The sequence below is a fragment of the Gambusia affinis genome, linkage group LG17 (assembly GCF_019740435.1).
Source record: "Gambusia affinis linkage group LG17, SWU_Gaff_1.0, whole genome shotgun sequence".
NCBI lineage: Eukaryota > Metazoa > Chordata > Actinopteri > Cyprinodontiformes > Poeciliidae > Gambusia > Gambusia affinis.
The window spans coordinates 2,139,824-2,151,860 of NC_057884.1; the positions used below are offsets into that span (position 1 = coordinate 2,139,824).

Here is a 12,037-nt window from a genome sequence, read left to right on the forward strand (position 1 = left end):
TAGGTTACTACAGTTTAGATGATGTGCGATGAGCACAATTAGGTGTATTTTTGCTTCCCTTGGTAGAAAATAAAAGGAAATGTGAGAAAAGTTTGTGTTAATCACAACCAACACTGTCATCACATGATAACTAACAGCATTCTGGTTATTTCTCTCACGTCATGGAGCTCTGCCTGGGGAGGTGATGCATTCAGGGAAATCCGGAACAAAAACCTGTCACGCTTCATCTTTCAGCTGAATTGTTAGATTTTCCTCAAATTTGTATTTGGAAAAAACCTCCAAAAAACTCTTAAAACAATATATTATTTTCCTGTCTCCTCACAAATACTTCATGCTGGATTGTCTAATTAAAACCCCAATGTAGGTTCAGGTTGTGGAAAAGCGTGGCAAGGTCCTGTATCCTGTCGCCATAGCAACAAACGATTGAGTTATTGGATTATTTTAGAAAATAAACCTTTTATTTGATCCAAAGTTGATCGTGAAAGCAACAAGATCATAACAATAATATATAATGCACAGAAATGGAATAAACAGCAACAGAGTACATGAAAAACTAGTGCAAAAAAACCCTCAAATATAAAAAAATATATTGCACTTGGTAATCTGAACTTTTAGGTGGAAGAAAATGTGTTTGAACATTCTTAATCTGATATAATTCTCTGTAAACATTGATCTGTTATTTTTCTTTCTTTTCTTTTTTTTTTTGCGTTCTAACATCCGTCCATGTCTTGGAAGAATCTGCAGCTACACAGGCTTCATCTCAGAGCAGAAACCAGCAGGCAACTTGTGGTACACTGTCTGGGTTGGTCCGAGTTGTGCTTTGTCCTAACGTTTAAGTCGACACACACACTGTAGCCTTTACACACACACACGCACACGCACACACACACACACACACACATTCACACTCAACTTGAGCTGAAAGCCCTTGAGTTGGTCGTTGATGTGACACGTTTCTGCTGTCATCGTCTTGTTTCTGGTTTGAGTTGGAGAATCTCAGGGAATTTCACCGGACTTCCACCTTCGGGCCTGAGCGCTGAGCTCAGCTCTCGTCTCTATGTGCCAGTTAGAGACCTGCGGACGTTCCGTCTACTGAGGCATGTCGGCCTGAGAGGGAACCGGTTGGAACGGCATGTGCAAACCTCTCTGTGAGGCGGGAGGAGACGTCTTCTGAGTAGTGGTGGGAGGGGGGGGCAATTTATCACGCCGCTGTCAGAGGACATTGGATTTGTCCTTGTCTTCAGGACAACAAATGGTTTGTCCAACGTAACCCTGGTCCATCTCGTCCATGAGTCACCGTGGACTCTGTCGGTCGGCTGTCCTCAGGTCACCAGGGGTCCGGCCACATCTACAGTGACATCCTGGTGAGAAGTCATGTGAGACTTCTGGCTGAGCATGGGTAGACTGGGTAGGACCCTCTCAGCGGGACGGACACATGTCGGGTCTCCGGACGTCTGCAGTGCCACAGACCTCCGCGGTGTCAGGGTAGGGGTCCACCTGAAACAGGAGGGAGGAAGAATGACAATGAATTCTCTGACTCCCCTTTAAGACCCTGTTGCTACTCAGCAGGTAAGGGTTCAGCTACTTTACTAATAAAGTAATACTACTAATAATAAAACTAATACTAATTTACTAATAACTTCACATCTAGTTTTCATAGATAATACAACACAAAGTGAAGTAATGTCAACCAGCTCTCTGTGTCTTTTGCAGTCACTTGTTGCTGATTGGCTGTACAATAGTGAGGAAGACTGTAGATGTTAGCGTCGGTGCTAATGCTAAGATGGTGTCTGCTGTGCATAATTTAACATTATGCACAGCATTATAATATTTTGGACACATTTTATTTACACTGAATTTTTCAGCGATTTGCATTCATTGCATTTCACTTGTTTAGGTTAAGCTACTTTAGTTCTTTATTGGATTTTATAAACTTTTATTCAAAGGCATCGTGAAGTCTTAAAGCTTCTTTACCTTCTTAATATTTGGCACAACGTTGCAGGAAAAGGGTTTGCTGCACTTGATCAACACATACTCTTACAATGTTTGTGCACCAAAGTTTTTTTTAAATCTTTCTGATTTGTCTGGTTTATCTTGTGGCATTGTAAAGGTTTCTGTTCTTAGGTCCAGTTCTGTGGAAAAATTGTAGACATGTATGTTTCAATGTGGACAGTGATTGCAACAGTTTCTAACTTTCTTTTTATTTTATTTATTTATTTATTTATTTATTTTGCATCTTTCTGAGTAGCAATATTAAACTTGTTTTGTGTGTTTTAAATAAGTTTTCTGCAACCACTGACATGCTCTGTGGTGTGTGTGTTTACCTCAGAGTAGAGTGGTGGGGGGAGATATCTGAACTCTGTGATGTATGTCAGCACAGATCCTTGGTCCTCTCCCTCCCCATCAGACCTATCACAGCCCTGCAGACAGTTCCGCCTGTGCGCCTCTGATATTGCCAGCTCGCTGTAGCTTGGTGGAGCTGCAGAAAACAAGCAGGTGTAAGATATCGTTTTGTCCCCAAAGGAGCTGCAGGGCAGAAAAACGTGTGTTTAACCCCGTGCGTACCCTCGGGTCTCTCCTGCAGGCCCATCCAGCTGACCGAGCTGCAGTTGCTGCTGATGCTGGAGGTGCGGGTGGCGCAGGCGTGGAGCGGTATGGTGCCGATGACCAGCGGCAACGAGAGCGACAGGTTCAACCCGCCGGGAATGTCCACGTACACCTGGAGGGAAGACATGCTTTCAAGTTAGCAGGAGCCGCTTGTATCTTTGTGTTGGTGAAATTCAGCTACACACACACATAATCACACATAATATAACAAGAGGCAACTTCACAATCAAAGCAATAGGTTCACGTGAGGAATATAAATACCCTGGGCTTCTAACCCCCTGCTGCCTCAAACATCTTAACCTTGTTATTCACCTTTTCTCCAGAAAAACATCAAACAATGGAGCTCTGAACTGCGCCCTTATATCACCTTACCCAAAATATTACAACTGAGCTGAAGTCCAAGAAGCCAGAGAAGTAAAAACAAAGGAGCGGTCATGCTGGGGATTAATGCTTTACTAGCCCCCAACAATGTTTTATGAGTTCATGCTGTCAGAGAGACATCAGCTTGGAGATTAGTGAAGGTAATCAGGCTTCTACTGATATGTGATTTTAATGTTTTACTAAGTTTGTCTAGTTTATGAGTTACTGACAATCACTGTTTGTTTTTATTCCTCATTCAGGCAGGAGATGACAGACAAGCTAATAAAACACACAGCATGGATGATCACTCATTTGTCAGCTGTTGTATTTTGTCTCCACTTTTTTGTAGACTAACAAACTTCCTTATTGTTTCTAATTGTTTTTAACTATCGTTACATTCTCAGCAATAATAAAGGCCTAGGCTACCATTACTTATCTACCACTGGGGGCAGGAGCTGAAATATTTCAGTTTACTTTTAATCTACACTTCGAAGTTCCTGTGGCAGCTAGCTGTGCTGTAATACTAACCTTACCTTTGTGGTCAAATAACAGCAAACAGTATTTTGATCAACATCGCCACCGACTGGGACAGTTGATGTTTTTGCTGTTTGATATTTTTGAAGTTTTCATTAAGCCGTTATCTCTCTAATTCACCACAGGGGGAGCTGCTGCTCCTAACGTCCTGCACCAGTGACGTGTGAAAAATTTGAAAAAACACACACATTGATATATCTTACAGTAATAGTACCTAGTCTTATGCCATTCAAAACTTAAAATATATATATATAAGTATGGATAATTAATCTGTTCTTTTGATGTGTTTATGGAAAATGGTAGCAAATTTAGTTTTTAGTGTTTTTAATGAAAGTTTTGTTCACATGTAATTCTGTAGATTAATTTTAGAATTTTAATTGAAAACCTTATTGTGAGCATGTGATTTCATCTTATAAATATGCACAATTACCTAATGTGTCTGTAAAAGGAGCAGTAAGAAGCATAAGCTTATTAAATCCCTCGGTTAATTAACATTACCAGTTGGCCTGAGTCCTTCTCACACCTCCTGTACGTCTCAGAATGCAACTTCATTCACATCTCTATTTTCCTAATGCTGCATGTTTGTCACCACACACCGATGATAGCGGGAGGGGAAGCAGTTAGCTTGACTCTCCGACAGTCACCCTGTACTCACCATGAGGGCGTACTCCACTCTGATGATGGGACAGTCCAGTATGGAGGGTGACACCGGGGGGATCTTCAGCAGCTTGCCCTCCCAGCTTTGGCTCTTCCCTTGCTGCAGAGGTTCTCCCCGCAGGTTGGACACCAACTGCTGGATCTGCCTGCCCTTGCCCTTGGCGAAGAAGGTCTGTGTCTGGTACAGCGCCGCTTTGGGCACCACGACACGGGACGAGCAGTTTTCCACCTCGGCAAAGATCTGGATGGACTCGCCTGGGAGAGAGGGGAGAAGAGATCAGTCTGTCAGACTGAGAGAGGAAGGGACACAGGTGAAACTTTAGAGGGGAATACTGAGAGCAAGAGGAGGATGAATGTAAAGAAGAGGCGTGGCTCACCTGGTGTGTAGCCCTTCCGCTCTATTTTGGCACTGAGGGAGATTGGACCCGACGCGCAGAACCAGCAACACAGAGTCTTCTCCTTCGTCCCGGCCTGGGGGGCCTGTTCACACACACACACACACCATCTGATTTAGCAGGCGATACTTTTAAAGACGCCGATGAATAAAGCAGCAGCTCCTACCAGCAGGAGAGGCGTGTTGATGTCAATGTGTTCGAACACAATGAACTCCTTCTTGACTTTGACAGGCAGCAGCCAGGGCCGGTGCAGCTCGGCTTTCACCCAGTACCTCACACTGCCATGCTTCCCTTCAAACGAAGTGGCCAGAGCCCTGCGGGAGAGAGGCGGAGTGAGGCCCAGAACGTGGGTGGTCCGGTCAAACCCAACTCAAGCCTTTCCTTCAGGCCAAAGCTTTAATGACTTTCCTGACCCTGCATATTTTCTGAAGAGCTGAAGCTGCTTGAGACAGAGTTAGTTTTAATTGCTTCATACACGGTTGGTTAGTTAGTTTAGTTCAGGGCTCCAGGCGAAGGTGTGGGGCCCCTTCAGAGGCTCCAAATAGGGCTTCAGATGATCAACATGAAAGGACACCTTTCTCCTAACGGAACTTTGCATCAGATTATCCAGGCTCCAATATGCAAGTTGCTGATTTTAAAAGAGCCAGTTCTTGCAGATGGAGCGGCGTGTTGAATGAACTCTGAGGACACTCACATCTGAGGCAGGTTGAAGCTGAAGGCGAACTCATGCAGGCCAGCATGCAGGACAGTCATGCCCTCCTCCAGAGCATCTTCATCTGAAACACAGAGAACAAGTCTTTGAATTCCGCTGTAATTCATGAGCATCAGTTTCTGGCCCGGGATCCACAGTCCATGTAACAATACATCAACACATCAACTTTTAGACTGTTTTTCCTCACTTTTAGTCAATATTTAATAAGTATTATGCTTACCATAAACTGATTTTAAGGGTTTTTTTTGCAGTAGGATTGTTCCTATTGTCGTTTTTATTTTCAAGAAATCTTTCATTTTGTTCTTGGAAGCCAATCAGAAAAATGAGCATGGCGAGTAACATTTCAATGGATAATTTTGAATTATCTTTTATAATAATGACTGGAAAAGCAGATTTGGTTTTATGCAAAAAAAATTTATTAGATAATTTTAATACATTAATATATATATATATAATTAGTATTATTTTATTTCTTCCACCCAGGCTCCCCCTGGCATTCCCGGACAAGCCCCCAACAGAATAGTCTCTACATTAGAGACTAATGGTGATCCTTAACTAAACCCATAAACAAATGTTTGTTCTAAACCAGTCAGAAAATGATTGGCATCACAAACAGCATTATGGTTTACACAATTCATAAATTTTTGTAGAACAAATCCAAATGAGCAAGAAGTTGGTTCAACAATTCCTCTAAGAAAGTTTTCGTCCAGTCTCATGCTCTCATAAGTGTTTCGTTTTGTCCATGATTAATCTTTTTTTTTCTATTCTGACTTTTTTTTTACACTGCTCTGGTGAAAGCCATGGGAAATGTGAAATGTCACGTTATGAAACAATCAAGCAGCCTTTTTCTGCCCCGTTTTGACTGGAATGTTTTATGTCTGTTGGCAATCCAGAAAATATGCATTTTCCGTTGGTTTCTATGTGAGATTATCTGATAAGTCATTGATTCCCACACTTTGGATTATGAAGCCATTCATAACTCACAAGAATGAGTTCAGAAATGTTTGTGTGGTTGTTTGACCCAGATTGTATGTAAACTCAGCTGATAGTTGGAGTCGAGAGTCTTTTTCACTGCTGTTTTGTAGGCCAGAAAATTTGAGAACTAGTAATAAATACCAGCTCTGTCGGTATTTACATTGTGTTTATGAAAAATGTAACCTTTGATTTTGATAACAATATTCATTTTGACCATTTCAAACCCTGTGGGATGAGAAGCACTACTGTAATATTTTAAAACTTGCTACTTGTTAGACTGTTCCCACCACTATGCTTTTTGTCCGTGCTGGCAACAATCATTTGCATTGTTTTGTTTGTGTTTTAATGATTTTTAATGATATTTCTGTTTTGTACACCTGAGATACTGTACTGTACATCATCTGTTGTGTTTTGGAAAGTTCAGACACATGCACATTTGGACATTTTTAAAAATCATCTAATTCAGTTGCACAATAGTGAGCACAATAGTTCTAATCTAATAACTGTCCAGTATATTTATATTATAACCTGGTATATTATATAATTATTACTACTATTGTTGCTAATCTTGTTTTTAGTATCTTTTTTTTTAACATCTTTGGAACTTTTTTGTGTGTGTGACCTTATGTTTGATGCTGCTGTTACACCTGAATTCCCCCTCTGTGGGACAATAAAAGCCATTTCTGTTTCTATTCTAAATATTTGTAAGAAACATATTTGGAAATATAGAGGTAAATATGTTGCTACGGCAGCTTGTAAGGAAAGATATGAAATAAAGATGTAAATGGAAAATAAATACGCACAGGACTGCAAATAGATGAAACAATGAATAAAAAATACTACATTAAATAAAAATACAAACAAATAAATAAATAAATCATATTTGCATTAATACGTTACTATTTATTATACTTAGAAATGTATTTGAGGTTTTTTTATGGTATCTTTGTCCCTAGTTGAACAACCTATAGCTGTATTTCTGCCCCTCAGAGTGCTCAACACGTGTAGCGAAGCTAAACATCATAGAAAAAGCTTCAGAGGGAGAAACGTCATCGTGACCTTCCTCACTTCCTCATTTCTGGTGTCATCTAACAGTTCAGTTTGTGTAAGAGTTCTCAGTCCACCCCGCCACTACTCGCTTCCTGCCACCTCATCGTGCATCTCTGCTATGTGAGCGGGACGCGAGACACTTCCTCTATGTGTGTGTGTGTGTGTGTGTGTGTGTGTGTGCGCGTGTGTGTGTGTGTGTGTGTGTGTGTGAGCTGAGCGAGAGTTTGCTTCGCGTGCGCACGGACCCAGTCACTGGCAGCGCAGCTCAAGCAGGAGTAGACCGGTATGAACCAGACTGAGCAGCTTACTCTAGCTGGAAACTCCGACGAGCGCATCGCAACTCGGCCTCCTATTGGCCAAGCACGTGAGACGAATCTAAAGGGACGAGCGCTGATTGGCTAGTTGATCGCGAGCTATCCGCCCACACGAGTGGAGCCCGTGAAGTGTGTGGCCTGAGAAGGGGGAAGAAGGGGTGAGGCAGAAGAGGAAGGGTGTTGTTACTCTAAAGATGAACTTCAGGTGGACCTGCTGTTCTCACGCGAACACTCCGCTAATACAAACCGTTGTTAATGTCTGCTTTATTTCAGCCAATAAAGTTGTTTGTTTTCCTGAGTTTTTTCTTTTTGTTCTTCTGAACATCTTCTAAAACAACAGCAGATACTAGAGAACATGACCTTATTTTTTTTTTAATCAGATCATTTTTTAAAATGTTTTAAAATGAGGAAAGGAGAGTTGTTTTAATTGTGTAAAGTATGCTTATGTATTGCTACTAATTTGAATGAATAAATTACTTTAAATGAGCTAAAAGTGTCAAGACACAATAAAGAAAAAAAACCTTTAAATACACCCTATTGTATTAGAATTGAGCATTCTAAAAAAATAAACATGGAATAACCTGGTGGTTATTTTCAAGATGGCAGCTGGAAAACAACCGAGTGATTTTTCATTTGCAGTTTGATCATCATTTTATTCAAACTTGATAAAAAATAAAAATACCTTCTTTCTGTTTGTGATTGTTAACAAAAGCCAGAATTGAAACGTTTTATGGGTTTTGCATCAAATATATTTGAAGTCTGAAGAACTGTTGGGGACAAAATGAGATGTTCGTATTATTTTTGTCATTTGCTAAACAAGATATTAACAAATTATTCCCATCGATACTGATAGTGGATACATTTCCAGATGTTGAAGTTAGAGTAATATTTCTTTAGATGCTGTATTGGGACTCATGCGGTGGAATAATTAGTTTCTTACAATCAGCTAAAACATGAGCCTCGGCTCTTGGATGCTCCGGGGTCATTCACATGCTCCACTGCCTGAGTCCAGTCAAGCTGCAGGGTCAGAGGTCAACACATCTCTGAGTGCAGCTTGTATTTCCATAAAGGTTTAATCCAACGGTCTATTTTGCATCTTATTTTATTTATCACCAGGGCAACTGAACAACAAGACTGTGAAAAGTGGAGGCAGGCTTATAGGCAGCAGCTGAAGCATAATTCCCTCCACACACACACACACACACACACACACACACGCACACACACACACGCATACTGAGAGTCAGCCTGGTTCTCCCCTCCCCTCCCCCTGTCTCTGGCAGTTTCTGAACAGGTTTGAACCGCTTCTAACAAAGGGAGTAGCCAGATCTGTCCTTATCATTGATGTCAGCAGTGAAAATGGCCTTTCCATATGTGTCGTTCAGGAAAAGTTGGCCTAAAACTCAAAACCTTGACGATCACTTTGTGTTTTTGATCGTTTTTATTGTATATTCGAAGCGTTTGCAACTTTTTAGTTTTCTGTAACTCTCCACAAGGAAGAAAGAAAAAAAAGAAAGAAAGAAAACAAGTTGTGATCAGAAGGTTTAGACTGAACCTAAAAGCCTTCATCCGTCCCGCTGCTGCCGGCGGTGAAACGGTTTATGAACACACCGAGCAGAGGAGCTGCAGTTAGGGCATCAGCTGTTGCATCAGTACCACTGTGACTGATGGACTGCGCCCTCTGCATTCCCAAAGTTTTCTATGTCAGAAGTTTGCGGTGATCATCATCATCATAATCATCATCCTCGCTCTTACCTCTCTCCTCTCCGATCAGGGTGTCGCAGTGATGCAGGTAGTCGACCTCCTCCGTGTAGTTCTGGGTGTAAGCGGTGTTGGCCCCGGCGTTTCTCGACTCCGTCCACCGGACCTTGGCGAGTCCCCGCGCGGTGATGTCCAGCCTCTTCACCCGCACATCGCCGGTCACCTCCACCACCACCCGCCCGGAGACGAGGTCTCCCCCGGAGAACACGGGCAGGTTGTTCTCGTTCAGGCAGTCGAAGTAGACCGCCAGGGCCTTAACTTTGCCCAGCACCATGATGGAATTGCTTTTAGAAACCCAAATAAAGCAATAAAAAAAATGTAGGAAAAGGTGTATAAAAAATAGGAGTCTATTGAGGAGAGGTTGGGAGCGGGAGCAGCCTGGGGCTGCGGGTGCCCAGCATAGAGCCGGGTCTGCAGCTGTCAGGGATGGCTCATCTGGTCATCTGGTCCGCTTCAGCTCTCCTCCTCCTGCAGCTCTCCTCCTCCGGGTGTGCTCTCTCTCTCGGCTCCGGCTCAGCCTCTCTGCTGCGTCTGCATGCGGCGGCTGCGCTCTTAAAGCCTCCGCTCAGGAAAAAAAACAAAACAATAATAATCCCACTGAGCATGTGCGCTCCGACCAACCGGCATGCTGCTGCTGCTGCTGCTGCTGCTGCTGCTGGTGCTGCTGGGCTCAGCCTTTTTCTAAACAGGCGAATCTGTCTTATGAAACGGTAATTATGTAAATATATAAAAACATGCTGGAAGGACTCTGTGCAAAATGTTGAAGTTGAGAAAGTCCAACACCAGCGGAAGATGGTGGAGCTCGTTGGCCCGCCTCTGAGCTGCCGGGGAATGGAGTTTGAAAAAAGTTTGTTGTTCTTTTAATTGATGATCAGCAACAATATCAGAATCCTGCATTAAAATGAGCTTTTTCAGTTGTTTGCTTTCTTATTTTAAATGATCTTAGTGTATAACTTTGTAACATGTCTACAGGATCAACGTGCCAGTTTCATTTCCGGTTTTAATTATTGAATACACTAATTAAAAATAAGCAATTCCATTTAATAAATAAAATAATGCAACTTATTTTAAAAGAAAGTAGTAAAATAAAACCTAAGTTTTTATTAGATAATAGTTTTATTTAGAAATAGAGAATTACTAACGGATCTCAGGTGAGGGAGGCCCTTAATGTTAAGTAAATGTTTCAACCAAATGGTGTCACTGCTGTTAACCCCTCTTTCTCATAGAAGTTAATATCAGTTAATTAAAATATGATGCAAAAGTAAAAAAACAAAAAACAAAAAAAACAAAAAAATAACTTAAAGTAAAACTGGTTGCAGTGCTGTGACAAAAAAGTCTTGACTTCATTACAGATTTTTTCTGTTTTTGCTCTTTTTGACTTTTCAAAGTATCACACTTATACAATAAAGTAAATACAAACAAACTGTTTTGTAAAACAATACATTCACCTACTAAGTTTTAAAAAACTTATCCATATGTGAAATTTCATAAGACCTAATATTTTCTTGATCCATTGTTGGCAACAATATCTGGCAGTGAGTCGTTTACATCTGTGGAGTTTTGGACAAGTCTGCTGTGAATTATTAAAATTTAATTTATAATTGAATCAGAACCAGGAGGAGGGTCTTTGTGCTGTCAATCATCCTCATTCACTCACTGGTAAATGTGCTAATGGTGGAGAAACAACATATCATTACAGGAAAAATGTTTATCTGCCATCACTGGTAACTATGCTAACTAGGCTAAGCATTTATAACAGGCTATGTTAGCTGCTGCATAGCACAGAACGAGGGGAAGAAAGGATGAGCAGCCACATGAGATTGTGATTGACAGCACTAAAACTCTCCTGCATTGACTGATTGTTTCTAGCACTTTGAGAAAGCAGAGAAAATAGATTTTTCACAGATGATCTCTCGTATCATACTGTCACAACATAATGACAGTTTTAACAAATATGTGAAAAAATATTTTTTTTAATAAAAGTTACTTACTGCAGCTTTAATTTCACTTAGGAGAGGACGGGTCAGGAGGGACGTGGGCTAGAGCTGCAGCTCTAATCCACATCTATGTTGAATGGTTGATAATCTCACACAGTCTACTTGGAGAAAAACTGGGTTATAAATTGACACTTGTATTTTTTTTCTCTCTCTCCTCTCTATTTTTTATTTTTTATTTTTTTTGAAAACCTAACTTTATTATTTTCCATGGCAGCATAGTAACAGCCACAGTCGTTCTTGTCTTCTACTGTCTGCTGTTGAACACTGTCAAACTCCAAGCAGGAAGGAACCATTTCATGGAGATCCAGGAGGTTCAGGTCAAATATAGATGTGTGTTTTTTGGTCTGGGAGTGAGAACATTAAACTTTTACTGGTAAAAACAATATTTGAAAATACAATATAATTAATTTTGTAATTGACAGGGCCCCGGTTTTCTTTTATTTTTCTGAACAAAAAATGAATAAAGAAATTGTGGAGGGCCCCCTGTCAGTCAGAGGCCCTTAGAATTGTCACAACTTTTCCCCACTGGATCATCAAGCTAATAAAAATAACTTTATCACCATCAGGGTGCTTATAACCATAGGATTCTTCACTATGATCAGTCAAGTTTAACCACCAAACTAACCAAACATGACCAACAAATGGCACAGCAGTAAATGGAGGGACGTCAAAATA

General features: G+C 41.1%; 1 protein-coding gene across 1 annotated transcript; it reads right to left on the reverse strand.

Annotated features, from left to right (window-relative positions):
• Positions 1-436: 436 nt before the first annotated feature.
• Positions 437-9,998, reverse strand: arrdc3b (arrestin domain containing 3b). The gene is made up of 8 exons (XM_044144483.1): positions 9,360-9,998; positions 5,248-5,329; positions 4,720-4,867; positions 4,536-4,638; positions 4,157-4,413; positions 2,566-2,719; positions 2,325-2,479; positions 437-1,497 (listed from the first exon to the last, which is right to left on the reverse strand). The coding sequence occupies exons 1-8, from the start codon at positions 9,637-9,639 to the stop codon at positions 1,420-1,422; spliced, it is 1,257 nt and encodes a 418-aa protein (XP_044000418.1). The 5' UTR covers positions 9,640-9,998; the 3' UTR covers positions 437-1,419.
• Between the last annotated feature and the right edge of the window lie 2,039 nt (positions 9,999-12,037).